Source organism: Cyprinodon tularosa, unplaced genomic scaffold (assembly GCF_016077235.1).
Source record: "Cyprinodon tularosa strain WSP-4 unplaced genomic scaffold, ASM1607723v1 ctg879, whole genome shotgun sequence".
Lineage (NCBI taxonomy): Eukaryota > Metazoa > Chordata > Actinopteri > Cyprinodontiformes > Cyprinodontidae > Cyprinodon > Cyprinodon tularosa.
Window position 1 is genome coordinate 56,335 of NW_024039650.1, and position 21,584 is coordinate 77,918.

Below are 21,584 nucleotides of genomic sequence, written 5' to 3' on the forward strand. Positions count from 1 at the left end.
TAGAACAGCAGAGGAGTTAGGAAAGTACAAGGTAATTAAAATTAAGATGGATTGATGCATCTATTTCTCTTTGAAATTAAGAAGAACAGAAAAAATCTTAAACGGAGCTTCTTAGTAATTTCAAAACCCAAATGCCTGACATGTTAAAAGCAAAGTTTTGAGGTGGCAGGTAAAAAATGACTTGGAAGAATAAATCCAAAGCTTTGAACTCCAGGTTCCACCATAGTTTTACTGTAATATACAGAGCTGCTTTATGCACTGATTGGACAGCAGCAGAGGTAAAGAGCCTCACTTTGATCTCCAGTTGAACCCTAAATGACACTAAATTGATCTCTAGTTGATCACTAACACTGCGCTTCATTACCCACTCTTAAATTAGTAGTTAACAGTTGCTCTCTCCAGTTGCTCAGTTCATCCTATTGATAAAGAAGTTCTCGTTTTGTTGGAATAGTCATCAAGCAATCAAAAGGTTTGTTATTTTTTATGTAATCATACTGTGTTACAGGGTTTTGTTACCGTTTTCATCTGCGTCTGCTGTCTCCGTCGGACTCTGTTCGTCTTCTGGGGCTTCAGGATAAATGATGGCTGTATCTCCCTGCTGGAGAATCTTCTCCACAAGAGCATCCTTCACCTCCTCTTCCTCCTCCTCCTCCTCTGACACACACTCCTCCTTCACTGAAATGCAAACAGAATGGGAGTTTTTCAGCAGGAGTTTATCCAACAAATGTTTAGACATGATCACTCGGATAAAAACAGCTGGATGGAAGTTCATTTCATCTTTGAGCTGTGTCTGTGCCTACCTGATAAATAAAAAAAAATAAATAAAACTATTTCACTGATGTATATAAAGGTTTAAACCTTTTACTTTAGCTTTATTTTTTTTTCTGGCAAGGATCCAACAATAGCAACAGTTCTGATTTAATGTTCAATTGAAAAACCACCACTAGGGGGAGCCAAATTACTATGAATAATTTCCTGAGTTGAACATCAGTCAGAGGTTAAAAATTAGCCTTTTACAAAACGTACTCTGATTAATATTTTCAACTATCAACAATCATTTTAAGGATGATTTAATAAATAAATAAATAAATAAAAACGGTCTCATAAACATAAAAAACTCAGAAAGTCATGTCTTTTAATTTCTTAATGTACAAGGCAATAATGTGCCTTTTATACAGGGCAATAACTACTGAAATGTAATTAAACATTTTGGCAAGCTTTAAACTTTACATTTTTTAAAGCTATTGAATGGATATAATATCCCAAGTTAAAAATTGCTTTTAACAGAACCACCTGCATGTGGAACTTGTTAAGATAAGGAAAAATGTCGCTAAAACATCTTTTATTTTTATGTTACCCTTTAAGTAGATCAGAGAGCTTTAGAAAGTTAATTTACTAATCCAGCACTACCTGTTTCTCTGATGTTTATATATGTTAACACAGAGACCCATATCTCTAAGCCAATCCTTTAAATAAAAAGACCTCATTTTAATAAGGCCAATTTTTTTGGGGGGGTGATCTTAGTTTTTGTGATCTTTTTGATTTGGCATTAAAAGTGAAGTCTGCAGTAAAAAAAACATCTTAAAAACTCGTAATTTTGGGCTACGCTGTATTTGATTCGTTCAATTTCTGCTCTAAACCATCAAATACTGAAATTTGGAATCGTTTACTATGTTCTCTTTAAAAAGTTTACTTTTATGTTAATCCAATAAATGACATGTTTTGACAAACTACAGGAACATTTGGGGTTTGAATATCAACCATAATAATTACAATGTTTTCTAATAATCTTTAGCAGGTAGCTACATTATTTTAGTTTTTTAGGTTTGAAAAGCGATTAGGAAATGAGTTTAGTGCCACAATGCTAAAAAACTAAACTTCAGCTTCTTTTATAAAGATCTCAGCACTTAAAATCAGGACTTGCATGATCTCCTTTTAAAAAAAACAACCATCTGCTTTTAACTACAAGCTGCAGCCTGGAGCAGCGGATGAAAAAGGAACTGGGACAGAGAAGCTACTTCATGTTCTGTGTGAAAACACTGATAATGAGCAGTGAAGTGAAACTGCCACAACTGCTGCTATGGAAATGATGCATTATAAATGCAGGCAGAAGTGGAGCTGAGGGCCACGCCTCTTCCTGCTGAGCTGTGTCAGGGACAGGTGCAGATGTGCGTGTGCATCGAGGTCTATAGAACCTGTTTATGCTGAGCCCTGCTTGTGAGAACCTTGATGAAGAGGCAGGATCAGGCCAAGCCCTGTTAAAGCTGGTTTTTAAACACTAATCTTAGCTTCCCATGATCTCATCCAAAAGCTTTCTAAATCTCATTTCCCCCCTGAGACTCAGTCAGTCTACGTTTCTGGGTTCCATCTTTACCTAAGTGTATTCACTCCTCCATCTTCCCTTATTACCCTTACTCTTATATACCGTAAAATATTCTTTTTTTTTAATAAAAAAAAACTATGTAATGCTTGTTCTAAAAATAAAACATCAGAATAATAGTGTAGTTCTGGTTATATGCACTTATAACTTATGCACTGGTGAGGAAATAAAGAGGTTGACTGGCTTTATGATGCAGGCAGTCTAAATCAGGGTTCAGCAAATTATTTAAGCCAAAGAAACTTTTCTGCTCTTATAATCTGTGTCTAGAGATATGAAAGACTCTTAAAATGATAAAATAATGAGTTAGAAGGAATCCCAAGGTGTTAATAGATGCTCCAGTGTCTCTTTAGTCTTCAGCAAAAGGACAGAAATGTTGGACATTCTCCACTCTCTTACCACCATGTATTTAATAGCCTCTGCATATTATTGAACTTTATTTTTCTGAGAATGTATGCTAAGATCTCCTCCACTGTCATTATATTAAAGCTTTTCTTTTCCATTTTTTTTTAGAAAGTAGGTCAGAAATGTTCTCTAGGGGCTATATTCCTCAAAACATGAGGAAAATTATGCTTATAAGCAAAATTTTGGATCCATCAAAGTGTAAAGAATCTGTTAGTTCAATCTCTAACGTTATGTTCACTCTGCTTTTTCTCATAGTAGCTTTGCCTCGTCTGTTCCTGTTTGGCTGTGACTCCATCCTGGAGAGAAATATCAGCCGTGCTGCTGCCATCATCACCTTTGTTTCTAGATGTTGGAGATCGGCCTGTTTTTCAGTGTAGCCCTGTTTCTCTGACAGTGGATGTGCTCTCTTCATCCTCAGACATGGAAGCTGTGTGTTTCCTGGATGGGGCCGCTTTTTACAGTTACCTTTTGTATCTCTTCTTCTTTCTATGTTTTTCTATCTCTGCTTCTGTCTCCTTGAACCCCAGTCGGCCTCGGCAGATGGCCGCTCACTCTGAGCCCGGTTCTGCTGGAGGTTTCTTCCTGTTAAAAAGGAGTTTTTCCTCTCCACTGTTGCTACAAGCATGCTTAGTGTGAGGGATTGCCTTCGAGTCAATGAGTCGATGCAATCAACTGGTTTTCCTTAGATAGAAAACTTGGAATCAATTTGGTGAACTGAAAAGTGCCTTCAGATGACATGTGTTGTGAATTGGCGCTATATAAATAAACTGAATTGAATTGATGGAAGCACTAAATGGGCCTGTAAAGGGGAACTGATAATATCAAACCCTGTGAATGGAAGGGCTGATTTTTTTGTCAGCTTTCCCACTAAGAAATTATGACCATCTGATATAACAAAAGCCTCTAAGCTATCAAGCTGGTTAACTTCTAAGTATTTCAAGGAATACAATTCCTTGACCTCCTCTAACAGGTCATGCAAATGTTACCAAACCAGCCAGATAAGTTCCTTAAGTTTGTTTAGTTCCTTTGTAAACCAGCAGTTTTTTCTTCCATCCAATCTTCTGTCTAGTTTCATCATATCCGTCCAACACAGTATCAACCCGTCCTCCTCCATGCTCGGATCTTACCCCCTCCATCCTGCTGACCACACCTCTCTGCATATTTTCCCACAATGGCCCACAATTAAACTTAATGCCTCACAAAAGTTGAGGCATTAATGACAGAAACACACAGTATGACATAAGAATGGAATGAAAACAGGAAATCATGTGGTGGACTTAAACACATGTGCACACACATTCTTAATAAGCGCACACACTAGAGGACTCACACACCCTGCACTCGCGTACCTTGCCAGAACCTGTCACTGAGAGCCGTTGTTGAATTTATAAAGCAGGATGGATTAACGCTGCAGTGCTGCCCAGACTGCAAGGGGGAGTAGTGTACGCTAATCTCTCACCAGAGGATCGATTCAACAGCAGCTGCTCTCCGTTTTACCTCCAACAGGGAGGGAGGAAAGTGAAGGAAATCCAAAAATATCAAGCCAGGCTTTTCAAAGCTTTCCACCGTGGCTCTACAGCACAGCAACGTTCTCATGACTCTTCCATGACTTCTCCCTAAACGACCACCAGAGCTCCTCCGCATGCAAAAACCTCCACTCCTTCCTGGTTTGTTAATGTTTCTCTAAAGGAGGGAACAAACTGGACTTTACTGCAGGTGCAGCTGGAAAACTTCAGGTAGAGCCACAAACACGCGACTCATTTCCATATCAACTGTGGAAGACAGATAAGAAGAGTGGAAAGAAAAAAAAGTGCACTGCCTTTAACTTTTCAAGAATTAACTAAATCTCTTTATTCAAAATGGGAATTACAGGGAACTAAAATATAGCAACACTTTTGTTGCTTCCATATTTCATGAGCTAAATCCAATTATCTAAAACTTCTTAACTACGTACATAAAATGCCTATTTCTCTCAAATATTGTTCCGAAATCTGTCTGAATCTGGATCAAACTGCTTGTGATTTACAAGACCTTCCTCCAGTCAGTAAAACTACACAACCTGAGGGGGCGTTTGTTGTTGCCAACTTAATCTATGGGTCATTTCACAGCTTCCTGTATGGCTCATCTGGTCTTTAGAAATGTTCACGTATTTCTCCATCATCTTTCAAAAATAGATGTGATCCCCATTTCTAAACCATGATGAAGGAGAGATCTCTATCACATTGCAGCACCAAAAGGCCAGGAGAACTACGGCAGTGATTTAAATGGTTTCTATCAGCGATGGAGAGAGAACTGCACAGATAACCAAATCTGTAAACTTGGGGTATAAGGACACCTGTGCAAAAATCACACTAGTCCAAGCAGGCAGTGGCTTTTTCTATGCCTCAGCAAAAAGCCTATTCAAGAGCTTTTATTCAAAATGTCAACTTTAGTGTTTATTTGATCTGTTTAGTGCTTCCCCAATGAAATGTTCTTACAAACCAAACATTTCAATTTTATTTAGTCTATTTATATAGTGCCAATTTACACATGTCAACTCATGGCACTTTGGGAGACAATTCCACCAGATCATACAGTAAGATTGGTTCAAAGTTTTCAAAAGAAAACCATCGCCACGCCCAGGAAACACACAGCCAGGCGGACGACCTCCATGTCAGAGGATGAAGGGAGAACATCCAGCCAGTCACAGTCAGAGAAACAGGACCACACTGGAAAACAGGCCAAGCTCCAGCATCTATTACAGACGTGTTGATGGCAGCAGCACAGCTGATATTTATCTCCAGGATGGTGTCACAGGCAAACAGGAACAGACGAGGCAAAGCTACTATGATGAGAATAGGCAGAGAGAGCATAACGTTAGAGATTAAACTAACAAATATTGCAGATTGGGAGACTAGATATAGAATGATGAAATAGGGGTCCCCATGTCTTCCAGCAGTCTAAGCTTATAGCAGCATAACTATAGAGATAGCTCAGGATAACCTGAGCCACTCTAAATATAAGCATTATCAAAAAGGAAAGTTTTAAGCATAGCCTTAAAAGTAGACAGGGTGTCTGCCTCACGGACTAAAACTGGTAGTTGGTTCCACAGGAAAGGAGCCCGATAACTAAAAGATCTGCCTCCTATTCTACTTTTAGAAATTCTGGGAACCACTAGTAAACCTGCATATTGAGAGCAAAGTGCTCTGTTACAATCGGATCTCTGATATAAGTCGGAGTTTGGCAATTTAAGGCTTTATATGTGAGAAGGAGGATTTTAAATTCTATTCTGGATTTAACAGGAAGCCAATGAAGAGAAGCCAGGATAGGAGAGATATGATCTCTCTTTTTAATTTTCATCAGAACTCTGGCTGCAGCATTTTGGATCAGCTGAAGGCTTTTAACTACAGTTTGTGGAATTCCTGATGATAAAGAATTACAATAATCCAGCCTTATAGTAACAAATGCATGCAATAGTTTCTCAGCATCACCCCTGGACAGGAGATTTCTAATTTGTGCAATATTCCACAGATGAAAGAAGGAAATTCTAGAAACCTCTTTAATATGGGGTTTAAATGACAGGTCCTGATCAAAAACATCACCAAGATTTTTTACCTTTTATCTGAAATCAGTTTAATCCCATCAAAATGAAGTGACTGACTAATCAGTTTCTTTTTCAAAGACTCTGGTCCAAAGACTATAACTTCTGTTTTGTCTGCATTCAGAAGGAGAAAGTTAAGAGTCATCCCAGTTATTATGTCTTCCAGACATGCCTGTAATCTATGTAATGGGTTAGCTTCAGCTGGATTTATAGACAGATATAGCTGGGTATCATCAGCATTACAATTAATCCCATGCTGTCTAATAACTCTACCGATTGGGAGCATATATAAAGTAAAGAGAATTGGTCCTAGCACTGATCCCTGTGGTTCTCCACAGGTAACCTTTGAGCATGAGTAAGAGCATGAGCATGTCATTAACGTGAACAAACTGAAATCAATCAGATAGATCAGATTTAAACCAGTCTAGTGCTGTACCTTTAAATCCAACAAAATATTCAAGTCTTTCTAAAAGAATATTATGATCAACTGCATCAAATGCAGCACTGAGATCTAAAGGCCAATTTATGCTTCTGACGCATAGCCTCTGCAACCGTCAAATCTGTCTCCGTGCGCGACCACCCCCCCGCGCAGAGGTTCTGCAACCATCGTTGTGCATCTCAAAAAACTCCTGAATACGTGTCGGAGGGTCGTAAACCTGCGCAGACCTCAAGTGGAAGTGCGCAGACAAAAAGCAGCTGTAAATGGTCCTTGGTATGCCTTTCCGGCTGTCTCTGTGGTCGTCCTTCTTGATTCGGTGCCGGGGCTCACCCTTTTTAAAAACAGAGGAGTAATAACAACAATGGGTAACCACGGCGAGGTTCGGAAGTACAACCAATTGTACAATGCCTCAGACATGTTGCTTTGGAAAATAAACACTCTCGCCGACGCCCCTGAAGAAGTTCTCGCGAGTTCTTGAATAGGCTCCCCCTAGCACTTTGGCAGGAAACTGCTGTGTGTCCCTAGAAATTCCAGACAGATGGTGCAGAAGCATACCAGCAAAACTGGTTCGCGACCAGACGCAAGCAACATCTGATGTGTGCCTTTACAGAAGTATAATCCGCCCTTAGTCGATTATCTGAATATCTCATTAGTGACTTTCAGCAGAACTGTTTCAGTGCTTTGATGAGCTCTAAAGCCAGACTGAAAGTCTGGTAGGAAAAGCAGAGTGCTAATAAATCAAGAGCTACATGAGAGCTTTAACAGGAGGCTCTTCTAAGAGAATTGGGACAAAATAGGTGGATGTCCCATCAATTTATCATTAAATAATACAGAAAATAGCCTATGATTGTATCAAACCTTCCCTGTATTGTTACAATACTTGCAACACTGAACACAAAGGTTTAAAGGTTCTCCTGCATGGAAAACTACACCTTCTGCAATTGAAAAATAATAAACTAAAGGCAAAACTTTTTTTGAATGCTTTGCAGATACTGGTTATTTACCTTTTTATTTTGTGGCTGATTATAGCTCAATAACTAAAAATGGTTTGTTTAAAAAAAAAAGGGGGGGAAAAGAGTTGATGGCGGGAAACTGGTTCAACAGATTATGCTACAGTCGAGGCCTACAGAATGGGGGTGCAAAGTCTAAACATAATTAATACCCCAAAACATTCACTTTGTATTTGGATCATTCACAGGAAAATAATCCCAAAAGGAAAAGGCATTCAAGGAAAGAAATCTCACTGTAAGAAAACAGCAAACTGAAAATAAATCTCTATTTGAACTGTGAGCACACAGAGGAGAGGATTGAGCTAAGAGGGTAAGAGGGTATGTTTGAGAGGGAGCAGCTCTCAGGAGCACAGCTCCCACCATGTAAGGCTTTATTCAGCAACAATGAAACAAGGCTTCAGAGAAATGAGTGTCACATTCTCCACGTCTCCATGGTTTTCCAGTGTTTCCTGTCTAGCTGTAACCAACTGCAGCCACAATGAAAGCAGATGCTTGCATAGGCTGAGAAGTTATAGGAGAATTGAGAATTAAAAAGACAATGAGAAATGATAAAAACCTAAAACCAAACCCTAAGCCAGTCAAACTTTGCATGTGAATAAGTCAATGGTTCTGCCTCTGCTGCTTAAATATTATGTCACTCTTTCTCTGCTAAGGTAATCAATTAAAATGTAAACTGTTAGGATATTTATCATTCATGATGTGTGAGTTTTTTACACCTTAATATTAGCTGCCTGTTGCATGTCAGAACTGATGTTTTCCACAATAGTTTATCTAATTAAGACAGTTATAATCTTAATTTTGGTACATAGCAAATATTTGGATAATGGAATGAGAGTGGTGTCCTTCAGCTAACAAAAATGTGTAATATTTTGATAAGGCTGGAGCCATGGATGTCTCCTCATCTGCTAACGAGTATGACGTAATGATGTGATGATGTGGCAGACTGGAGATGTATAAAATGCCTTTTTAACTGTTTATCGGGGCCACTTCCCAAGAAGTGAGCCCGGGGCTATGCAGCTGCCTTCTGTAATTCTAAGCCAGGGGACCCAAACGTTTTCCAGTCCACAAACTGATGGCGAGATGGAGCGTGGACCCCCTAATTATATATATTCTATGAAACTGTTTTATATCAAACTGGTCCTATAGTCACTCTATTACAGATGGAGTAATGTAACGAAAGTAATTCCTCCCTGAGATTATTAAAGTCTTTATGATTCTGATTCCTGGTTGATGGGACAGGTGTTGTGAATGAAACGGTGCCCAGCTTGAAAGAGCTCCTGTGTGTCGCTGAATGTGTGCATTGATGACTGAAAGACATCTTCTGCCTCCATTTATCTGTTTAGTGTGTTGAATTCATGTTAATGTGCATTTAAAGCCATTTAAATTAGTGGAAAAAACTGCAGGGGGAATATAAAAAAAAAAGTCTAAGCAACATAAAACTTTCGTGACCCTCATGCAGTACCTCATGGACTCCCTAGGGGTCGCGGAGCCCCTGTTCTAAGCAACTTCTCTGATCTGAGTAAGATTACAATTTCTATCAAAATCCTGCTGTCATGTTTCAGGGTAATTTAATACATATAAGTTATTAAGTGTCATTTAAAGAGTTTTTCCCAAGTGAACTCTTTTAAGGAAAAAGAACCGGAGAGAGAAAGCTTCAAGATGTAAACACACAGAGAGCCTATCTTTGACAAAACTCATACATGGAAAGAGTCCTTGTTCCATATCTGAAAATCTAACAGCTGCCTGGAGTTCAAAGCTGTACATAAAGCAGACATATCGTAAATTCATGCTCATCATGTGGCGCAAAAGTATTTATTTAGGCACTTTTTTTTAAATACTTTATTACTAAAATCTTTAATTGTATTAATTTTCATGCAGAAGTGCAGCTTAGAGATACCTCTTTGCAGAGATGAACAATAAGCAGCAGCACTGGTAATGATGGCGCTCATTTATGAACGTCATTATTAGCTCAGTCAACACTTGCACTCCTAAAAAGCATGTAGATGAAACTACACCTGGATGAATAATTGCATTTGCAACATTATCACAATAGGGTAAAACGAGATTTTCTAACTGCAAAGGCCACAATTTGAAGGGTCAGGTGATCGGGGGTGACTTGCTAACAAAATACCACAGAGGGAAAGTCGATACTCGTATGCAAGTAACCTGCTGAACAATGGCCTCAGACTCAACAAAAACCTTCCCTCAGGGATTATTAAAGTATTTCTGATTCTGAAAACAAATGAAGGTCTGGTACCAAAGAGAAACAGTACGTCACTTTTGTGGAAGACGCTGCACAACATCAGGTGTTGTGCAGGTAAAAAGACATTTGTTTGCTAAACTTTTACTGCACTTTTGGATGTGTGATGCAACTGATTGGAGATCAGTTAATAATATTTTGGTTTTATTTTGGTATCTTATTTTGTTTCTTTGTTTATTTATAGACTGTCCTGTTAAAATCCGGCTGTGCTTTAGGAGTGCAGTCCATATGTTTATGTATCATGAAACATAAAAAGATGATGATAAGGTAAAGCCACAGATTTGTTTCCATCATTGTTGTAATCTGAGCTTTAAATAAATCTGATTATTATGAAACAGATTTGTTTGTATATATTTAAAAATATTATTGCACGTAATCGCAATATTAAGCTAAAAAATAAAAACGCAATTAGATTATTTTCCAAAATCGTTCAGCCCTAGATGAAACTGGATGCATCTGTCAACCAAACATAAACAAATATTTAATAGACAAATCTCAGACTATTTGTTGCACAGTGATTTTATTAATGAGGAAAAACAGGATCCATGATCCATCCGTTGTTTATGAACATTAGGTCCCAATCAGGACCATTGGGAGCTGGTATTGGAACATCCTGGATGGAAGATAGATCATCTGAGGATTAAGATATACAACTAATGAGACAAACATACACACACTTCAACCTGGAGGCAATGTACAATCTGTAATTAACGGTGCATGTGTTTGGACGGGGGGTAGTAAACCAGATTAGAGCGCTGTGAGTCTTGGTCGTACCTGCCTCAGCCATTATTGGCAAATCAGTGAAATTTGAAAATATTTTAGATCTAGTAATGAGGAAACTGAATTTTTAGGGGCTGGTAGGGCAGAGGAAGGAAATTATAAGAAGTCATCCTGAAGGATGTTTGTAGTTTGCCTGATAAATAACACTGTGATAGTCTTGATAGTTTGATCAGGTGTCAGAATGAGGTCTCCCAGACGAAGGTTTGAAAGTAGGAGACAGAAAAGGATGAGCATCTGGCTGCTTCTCCCTGAGGCTGAGAGGAGGAGGATCTGTTGATCTGATCAAAGACCGCACAGATAAACAAACTCATACCACTAGGCTCTAAAGCATCCGTAATACAGCTCGCTCACTGGAGCCTAAATGATTGCATTAAATCATGGTGCAGATATAAAAAAATCCACGCAGTCCTCATTTAGCATATTTTGTGTGTTAAACACGTGTGGCAAAATATATTTCCTAAATCAGTGTATGTCCAACTCTTTACTTTAGATACTTGAGGTTTTAAAACAAGCGTTTAGCATCTTTTCTGTTTGCACTGCATGTCAGTGTAATACAGAAATACATACTGCCGTTTCTATAATTTATATATATTATTTATTATTTATCTGAATGGTACGTTGGTGTGTGATTTATCATTGAATACTAGGGAGGCTAAACCTCCCCAGTATATTTAATAATTATTAATAATTATTGGTAAAATATGTATCGTAAAATTTCCTATTAAATATGTGCTAAATGAGCCTTAATTCATGAGTATGTTGCTCATTAATTAGCTGTTTATTCCGCTTTCTGAAGCGATCTCCCCTGCCGCTGGCGGTCGGCCTTTATGAGAAACTGGCGTACACCCCAGCAACCCAATAAATATTTAAATCCACATACTGGTGTATATAGTGATAACCCTAACCTATTTTGTAACAAAAACATGAAAAACTGAATTGTATTATGAATATCTGCAAGCTTGATTAATAAGCCAACTATTTTTCTAACTTCTTAAGCTTGCCAGTCAAAAAAGGCATGCTTATAATTCATAAGGCATTTTTCAAATTGTCACCGAACTGCTAAGCATGTTATCAACTTATATAAAGGTCCTGGAAGATGATGTGGAAATTGAAATCTGAAAGTAAATTATCCTGGGCTTAAGTAAATTAGATTTAGATCTATAAAAATAAATAAAAAGATAAAATTAAAAACTTCCCACTTTTCCTGTAATGAAGAAAAATAAAGATAATGAACTAACTAAAATATCTTTGGTTACCTATGTCGAGAGTTCGGAGTCCATCCAAACAGCGACTGAGCAGTAATAGATGTTTAGATGGAAAGTAAATCCAGCCGGACTCCTATTGCCAATTGGGCACAATTTATGAAATCTCGAATTTATCCTTGATAGTGAAAACTTAGAATTATATATTTGGTCACAGAACTACAGTTTTCCCCCAAAAAACCTCTCCTTATTTACATAGTCTAATCACACAGTATATATACAAAGCTAAGTGTTAGATAGATGCTTGAAGATTTCAATAACCGGTTGTCCAATCAGGGAGCTTCATATATTTTTGAAAAGGCTGCATTCTACAGAATCCAATAATATGCATTCTTTTGAGATAGACAGAAGCTCTCGGGGATCACAGGCAAGCGTAGCAGAGGTCATTGTGAATTACGCACAGGTAGAGTTTTAATATATGGGAATTTATGTATGGGAGCAATATTGTTGCAAAATTATTTGCAAATGTGTGTGGAGAGTTGTGTGTCTGCATCTAGATTTGTGTGTGTGCAGTGGGATTTGAAAATGTGTGAGATTTGTCTGTCTCTACGAGTATCTGCAAATGTGTAAAACAACTTGTTTGTAATTGATTTGAGAATGTGTAAAAAAATCCACAAATTTGTATTCAGATCTACAAATGTGTGTTAAGATTTGCATCAATCAATCACATTTTGGAGAGTCAAAATGCCTTTTGAGATATCTCAAAAGGCATCACCTGATTCCTCATTTAGAAGTAATGATGGTCAGAAAAGCTGATTTGATGATAATTGGCCGCCATAAGCCGGCGAGCCTGCCCTTAGGTCAGCAAATTAGGATATTACATATACGAATCCTCTTTATGCATTTGCAGATCTCTACGGAAGAGGATTAGGACCACTGAAAAGATAAAAAAAAAAAACTCAACTGATTTTTAAATATTTCAGTTTGATATTGGAAAATAAGTCAGAATTTTGACTTTTTTTCTCAGAATTCTGACTCTAATCTCAGAATTTTGTAGATGGGCACCATGAAGGAAGAGATGTGGGAGCACTCAGCTTCACTGACAAAGATGTCAGTTTTTTGGGAGGGCCAGTAACACATTGGTGGAAAATGATGGAATTAGGATTATTTACATGCCCGAGGGGTCCCTGGTGATGCTATTTCATTAATGGAAGAGCAGAAGGTGATTAAAACTAGAGAGCTAGCTACAGCTTGATGCTAACATGTTTGTTAGCTGTCAGAATTCTGAGATTAAAGTCAGAATTCTGACTTTTTTCTCATATTACACTAAAATAAAATTTCAAAAACTAATCCTCTTCCGTAGATCTCACACGGCAGAAGTGTAGCAAAAATCACATGTGTAAACAGAGCCAACCGAGAAACTGCTTGACTTGTAACCAATGATTTGTCTATACTTCTGGGTGTTCAAACAAAAATACTTCAGACTTAAGTGACTGTGTGTTTACAGACTGATCCACACATTTGTAGATTTTAGTACACATTTGCAAATCTTAACATATATTTGTAGATCTGAATACAGATTTGTGGATTTTTTACACATTCGCAAATCAATTACAAACAAGTTATTTTACACATTTGCAGATACTCGTACGGACAGACTAATCTCACACATTGTCAAATCCCACTGCACACACACACACACATATGTAGATACAGACACACAACTCTCCACAAACATTTGCAAATAACTTTGCAAGAGTATTGCTCCCATATGTATGCTGATGAGACTAAACTTTTACCTAAATAATAGGCTGGATATATTCCAGAGACTGACTTTTATTCAGATGGAAATAGGTTTTGATGAAAAAACAGCAAAGGTAAGATATATTTACTTTGCTTTTTTGGGTTTCGCTGATGTTTCTGGAGGACTTTTTTAAGTGATCAGCTGAAAATGATCAGAGCTTTGCTAATGAGCTTGACTTTGATGGATTCGGTGTCCTGTGGCCTTTATATAAGCAATGCATCACTGCGCTGCTACAAGCCCACAGAAAGACAAACTGGGTCATTAACTGCATTTTGACTGTCTGAGAGCTTTTCGGCATGGTAGAGCTGAAGTCAGTGGATATTACTAGTAGAGACAAATGATAACTGTGTGTAAGTCTCAGGGTTAGTGAGCTACAAACTTATTATTGTTTTAAAATAGCTCCATTCCCCTTTAAACTGGGTGCTCTTGCTTACTAATGTATTGCTCATAATGAAGTATAAGAAATTGGGCCAATGAAGTACAGATGCTTACATAAAAAAAAAGTTGGTGTTATTATTTTGACAGTCTAAAAGTGAAACCAGCTAATGTTGCTATAAGGTCCATTTGGCATTTAAAACCTGCTTTTGTAGTTATTCAACACATTTCATACATATTATCTTTTCTTCTCTACTTTTATTTTGTTGCTGCTAATTTTATTGACAGCTTGTGGACACTATTTTATTTCTGCACCGTTACTGAGCCACTGCAATGAAACCTGGTCCAGATATATATGTTGTTGAATCAAATCTGGATGACAATAAAGACAAGTTTAAAGGGATAGTTCGGTATTTTTGACATGAATCTGTATGGCATCCCCATCACCAGTGTCATGCAATCACACTGACTTACCCCTGGCAGCGTCCTGTGAGCAGAGTTATCGTCCAGTTTTGGTCAAGCCGAAAGTAGTCCGGCAGGTTTTTAGGACCAGCGAAATAAAACTTTTCTCTTCCCAAAACATTATGTGTTCAAAAGAGTGATATTTTTGCATCCCAAAAACATTGTAGTGGAAAAAGTCACACGTCGTTATCAATTGGTCCTATTTTCTCTCTGTTCGTATCACTGCGCGCCGTCATTCAGACCGAGCGGACCGAGACATGCATCTGGCTGTTGTTGAGCTCGCTGTCTGAATGACGGCGCGCACTGATACGAACAGAGAGAAAATAGGACCAATTGATAACGACGTGTGACTTTTTCCACTACAATGTTTTTGGGATGCAAAAATATCACTCTTTTGAACACATAATGTTTTGGGAAGAGAAAAGTTTTATTTCGCTGGTCCTAAAAACCTGCCGGACTACTTTCGGCTTGACCAAAACTGGACGATAACTCTGCTCACAGGACGCTGCCAGGGGTAAGTCAGTGTGATTGCATGCCACTGGTGATGGGGATGCCATACAGATTCATGTCAAAAATACCGAACTATCCCTTTAAGCTCAGTGTCCATATAAATGACCCTATCTCATTTTGTTACCTTTATGGTGAGTTTAGGCTTAATTTCTTCCTCCTTCAGGTATATGTTCATCTGGAATTTGAATGCTTCTTGTAATTATTGCAGCTATATAATGTACAGTATAAGGGCATTACTTTCCATTCAATGCAATGAGAGGGATCAATTACCAGACTAATGCGGGTTACAGGTGAAATGATGCATGGAAACAAAAGCGATTTTGCTTGTTGGAAGGTGGTGTTTGTTCCTGATGAGGATTTTGAAGCACGTAATGGCAGCAGCCTGATGGGCTGTCATTACAGGGAATGTGAAGAGGATTTATGAAACGTTTGAAGGTTTTGAGCAGATTATACAGGAAAACTGCCTCATGACTGTCAGCTAGATTATGCTTTAGAGTATTACTGAGGTGTGTGTTTCCAGTGTATATTCCCAGTTCCTCAGTTTACCTCTTAATCTTCCTTCTTCCAAAGTTCTCACTTCTGTTTGCTCTTTATTTTTCTGATGTGGAAATGCAGCAGAACAGCTGTGATTGTGCTGATAAACAAACCTTTGAGCACATTAATGTACAGAACCCAGTGACCATACTGTGCTTGGCAAAGGGGAAACATCATATGACAGAGCTGCCATTAAGTGTGCCGACCTATGATAATGTCTTTACCCATAAACCTTAAAGATTCATTCAAAGCTGTAATATGGATTAATTTGCTACTCCTTTGTTTGGGAACGAATAAGAAAACTGGTCCATGATAAATACAACTTGTATAGTTTTAACATAAAATATGAACCTGTGCAGTTTCTAGATACGTCTTTTGTGGCTTTCTGAGGAAATGTTCTACAATATTGCACAAACTTAACCCTAAACTCGTTTCCCCAGTGCAGCACACTTAGACAACATTTATTAACGAAATTTCATATAGTACAGCTTTTCAGACAGTACATGAACATTTCCATTCCATAAAGTGCAGCAGATATGAAATCTAAGCCGTGTCGGTCGAAAAAAAAAAAAAAAAACATGATGAAAAAAACATTTATTAGTTAGTTAGTTCAGAGCATTAATATACATGGCAGGGCTCGATGTTAACCATTGCCTGATCGCCCGGGGCAAGTAGTTTTTATTGTGGGGAGAGTACAAATTTCATTGCATTTGCCTGCCGGGCAAGTGCAATGATCGCAAAAAAAAAAAAAATTATCACTCAAAATTTCTTTAAAATCACCAACATCCGATGAAAGCGACCCAGATGCGTTGCCGACGCCATTTTTGTTGTTTTGTACACATTCTCGCGTGATTTGAAAAAGCTGCGTGATTTTCCGCCAGATGACAAGATTTTTGTCCAGGAATTGGCTTGAAACAGACACATTTGCATTTGCACTTAGCAGGCTAAAAAACAACAACAAGGCAAAAAAATGTAAGTACAGTAACACACCCACCACCCAGATAACCCTAGATTAAAAATTATCGGTCAGGGATTAGGAAAATGGGCATATTTGTATGCCATGCATTTCTTGTTGCTGCATTTATTTTGTCAGGGAAAACTAATCCTGAGTGAGTTAAAAGTCAGGGAATTCTGAAATTATGTAAGACTGTGGAAACCCTGTATAAAATAACTATAATGATAATCTAGAAAAGTCACATTATATTAATAGTATTCTCTTGTATAAACATACCATGACTCTAAAATAAAAGTTATTCATTTGTGACATTGACTTCTGTCTTGTGATTTATCTTAAGTTTTTAACCTGTCAAGTTTTTTTTTTATTTTTAACATTACAATTATAATTTCCAAGCACACAACAGTTTAAAGCAAAGTTTAGTTTGAAGAGAATGTGCAGGAAGGATTGAAAAGCATGTTAACACGGTTATGTAGGCTTGAGTTCATTATCTGATGCATGCATATACACAACAGGAACCTGGAAACTTAAAAAATACTGAATTACAAAAAACATTTAAAAAACAAACATGTTTAGTTAATATATATAAAAATGAATATTAGGAAACATATTTATCAAACATTATACTGGGCAAGTAAAAATTGTTTCTGGGCAAATGAAATGTAAAAGTCACTTGCCCTCTGGGCAAGTGATAAAAATCCTTAATGTCAACCCCTGCATGGTGTAGTATTTTTGGTTTGGTGTTATCAGAGTGATGCAGAGAATCTTACAGTGTTTTTAAGTATAAAATAATTAAAAACATATTATTTCTATCATCTAACCTCCGTTCCAGGAGCCATTGTGGGGTAATACTGTTATGGTGGCATCATGGCTCTCCAGCGCTGTGGCCCCATTGGCTTCTGTGGCATCAGGCTCCAACAGGCTGTCTTCCTCCACAATATGTAGCTTGTCCTCATCATCTGAGTCTGAACTGGCCTCCAAGCCATTGTTGAAGTTTGTTACTAGAAATAAAAAAAACACCACAGCATTAATATCAAATCATTTCCAATCATTTAAGCACAAAAGAAGATGGCATCATGATTTCCAACAGGAGCAGGTAGCCTATGTGTTTCCCATCTGTTTCCCACATTAAACGCAATCAGCTGAAGTATGAGTTTGGCATCTAAAATGCATGACAGGAAACTCCCTCTATGCGCTCATGTTTCCAATCAACACAAGCTGAATCAAGTTGACTTTGTGTGAAATGTGATCCAGGTTCTGCATTTGTTCGTATCCTTAAAGTTGAAAGCTGGACCTTAAATATTTTTTATTATATTGTAACGGTAAGATCACTCAAAAACTACCCATTTCTTTCATTCTTGGGCTTGTAAATGCAAACTAATTTTTTATTGTGCTATAGCTGTATTAAACAAGTCAAGGAAAACATAAATTTGTATGAGAACTATAATCTAATTAACCTAAACATAGAAAACCAAGAAGAGTTTCAAAAACCAAAGCAGGGTGGAGTCAATAAACCTTTCAGCAAGAAATTCTGAGGGGTAATGCAGATTATTCCAGATTAAACCTGTCTGACAATTAGTTTCCATCCAGTGAATGCATCAGGTCACCTTTACTGCTTGATGATTTTCCTTATTTCGACCCCGCTGATTTTTAAACCCCTGGTTTAATGTTTCTAAATATTTATTTCACGTCATGTGCTCCATCCAATGCAGATCATTGCTGCCATCCACATCTAGTGAACACTAGTGTAATTGGATGAGTCATATAACGCAAACACTCATTAGTTAGCTAAAGGAAATCATCAGAAGCAAGCAGGTATTCTTCAAACTGTAAACGTGAATTGTCTATGCCATGCTACAATGTAGGATTCAGAAAAAGATGTTGAAATGTCTGAAAGGTCGGACACAGGCGAGAGCGTATCGGGTAGGGGTGTAAATAATAATCGTTTTGTATCGATGCATCGATCCAAAAGCAAGATAATCGATTAATGTTTTTTTTTTTTTCCTCCGGTCTATTTTTATCCATTTGCTCCTGGGCGTAATTCTCCCTCCCGTGCTGCGGTGCCGCTAAACCCATTTTGCCCTCCTACCGCGCTTCCTGGTTATACTCTTTTACAGCAGTTTGTTGCAGTAAGCTTCACACAGACATTTTTAAATTATGCTCAGTATTGAAGCGTGGTCTGGGCTACACGCTGTGGGTCTAGATACAGCCGAGGCGATGAGGAAGTGGGGGCGAGTTTAGTCCGACGACGGTGGGAAAAAAGAGCGGAGATTCAGCTGGAAAAAGGCTCCCAGCGGTCTCGCGCACCTCGCTCTTCTAGCGGGTCAAACTTCACGAGTTGTTTTCCGCAATTTCGGTCATAAAAACAAAACAAGCCGGCCTCCTGTCTGCAGCACTGTTTGCGGTCAGCTACAATCTGGGAGAGGAGCAGCGGAGCGTCTCTCAAGGGGCGGTGACGTCAACACTGGAGCCTTCTTCTTCTTTTTTTTTTAAATGGCGGTTGGCAAAGAACTTATAGGTGCATTACCGCCACCTTCCAGAATGGAGTATGGACCAGACAAACTATTATATTCTCTCCCTAAAATACCCGTTCTTCTTAGAAAATTAAAAATACTACCAAAAACTACATCCCCAGATGACCTTTGAAACAATTCCCTTATATGTAGTTTATTTTTATTCCTGTCTAACTCTCTACACAACATCTCTCTTTTCTGAATATATTTATTACATTCTAAAAAAATATGTTGGACAGTTTCTCTGGAGCCGAGGTATTGCATTCATCTCATTACACTGATATTGTGCAGTATTTTTGCAGTATTTTTTGATGCAACTTTTCTACTTCTGTTATTTGCTGTTGTTTCTAAAGAAAATGCATAATGATATTACAGCTTTCATTGATTTATTTCAAACTTGAAACTTTGTTTAGCCTGTAAGGTGTAAAAAAAAAAAAAAATAATAATAATAAAAAAAAATTAACCGATTAATCGATTAATCGAATCGAATCGTGGTGTATTCTTAAGTATCGAAAATAATCGAATCGTTGGGTCAGGAAATCGATACTGAATCGAATCGCCATGATGGATGTGATTTACACCCCTAGTATCGGGAGATGGAGACCAACAAGACCTCCCTCATCCTTGGTCCTATCTCAAAGAATATTTTGAAATAGTCGAAAAATTGAGCTTTCAATTCATATAGCGGGATCTGGCTGTTTTTTAAAGGTTACTTTATACTTTTACACTTTAAGGAGTTTTTGGAGCCCATACTTTTTCACTTTTACTTGAGTAAAGAGGTCAAGTTGATACTTCAACTTTTACCAGAGTGTTTTTAAACTGCAGTATCTATACTTCTACTTAAGTAACATTTGGTGTACTTTTGACAACACTGCCTGAGTTGACCTAAACCAGTACTTCCACAACAATTGTGTCTGCCTTAAAACAATAAAATCTGCTCACCCCATACTGGTTTTTAAAGTTTCCTGTATTGTGAGCAGTTAGTTTAAGAGATGTAACCACATTATAAAAGGTTAATTAACAGCAGTAAATCAGCTCATCAAGTTGGACAGAAAAAGTATTTGTATTAAATCTAGAAAAAATGAAAACCTTTGTATGTATTCTGCATTTTTCCATTTTCAGGTGTGCATTGAGATATCCTGTTAGAAGCATTGAGATTAGGGCTGCAGCTAACCGTTATTTATAATCTGTTGATTATTTCTTCAATGAATTAACAGATTAATAATTGGAAAGCAAAAGGTGGTAAAGGCATAAACCAGGTATGATTTTACTGAATCAAACCAGGTGAAACTAAACAAATTTTCCACTTCAGGAGAGCTGGGCTGAGTATTTCGACAGATGAAAAAGCTTTCTATCTTAAATGCAAAATGTTTACACATATTTTTTTTACATGATCACTAAATTAATAGAAGGTTATTTCAATAATCAATTAATCAGGAATAATCTGATTGTTTCAGCTCTAAATGAGATAATCATCAGTAATAAAACAATCACCAACTGAAGCATACAGACTCTAAAACATGTCATTTCCTAAAAGAAACCAACTCTGAACAATAATAAAGCTCAAATTTCAAAGTATACATTTTACATTAAAATTGTCTGTAAAACTGTTCCATCCACAACTCTTACAGTCACTGGTTTTAACGTCATCTCTTGTAAAATAAAACATCCCATAAAGCACCAGATTACTATTTAACTTCTATGGATAGGTCTAACAAATGAAGCAAAAGCAAAAGTAGCTAAATAATCTCTAGTTGGAGCTCAACTCTGCTCGTATCTCTGCTTTTGGTTTGAAGTAGTTCTATTTTTACTGATACCTGCTTCCTGGCTTCAAGGATTTTGTTAGATTAAGAGATTTCAAGAGAAAAAGGCAGTCTTATTTCTTTGGGGGGGGAATCCCTTTTTTAATATAATAGCTCCTTCTTTTGTAAAGAATGAGGAATATTTAATCACAGAGCAGAGAAAACATTTTCAAACTACCTTTCTTAAAGAGAAAATCTCTTGAAATAAGTTAAAGTGAGAGCTTGAAGTTGTCAACAGAGCTCTGATTAGTGGATCCAAACTTCTTTCATATTTTCCTTCATGGCTTAAATGTCACATAATTCCTGGCTGGTCCCAGAGATTTAAATCAGAAGCTATGATAAGAAGGAGCGAACTGAACTCTTTTTTGGCACAGAAAAAATGCAACATACTCCGCCTGCCTCAACATCCCTCAGTCTGGATCTAGGAGCGAAAAAGTTCAACTTTGACCTGCTGAGAACTTGTAAAAAAGAAGAAAAAAGCCAAATGATACCCAGCAGGGAAGAGATCCTTTGAGAAGCAGATGTGCCTTTACACACTGCTGCAGTCAGTGATTTTGACTGAGGGGTATGAAGGTT

General features: G+C 37.6%; 1 protein-coding gene across 2 annotated transcripts in view; it reads right to left on the reverse strand.

Moving 5' to 3' along the window:
• The window catches only part of LOC119775563 (zinc finger E-box-binding homeobox 1-like), a 92,553-nt gene that overhangs the window by 12,042 nt on the left and 58,927 nt on the right, over positions 1 to 21,584 (reverse strand). For both annotated transcript variants that reach the window (XM_038273582.1, XM_038273583.1), the window contains exons 2-3: positions 17,515 to 17,694; positions 517 to 675 (exon numbers count right to left, since the gene is read on the reverse strand). In XM_038273582.1, coding sequence (XP_038129510.1) covers positions 517 to 675; positions 17,515 to 17,694 — 339 coding nt within the window. The remainder of the gene's footprint in view (positions 1 to 516; positions 676 to 17,514; positions 17,695 to 21,584) is intronic.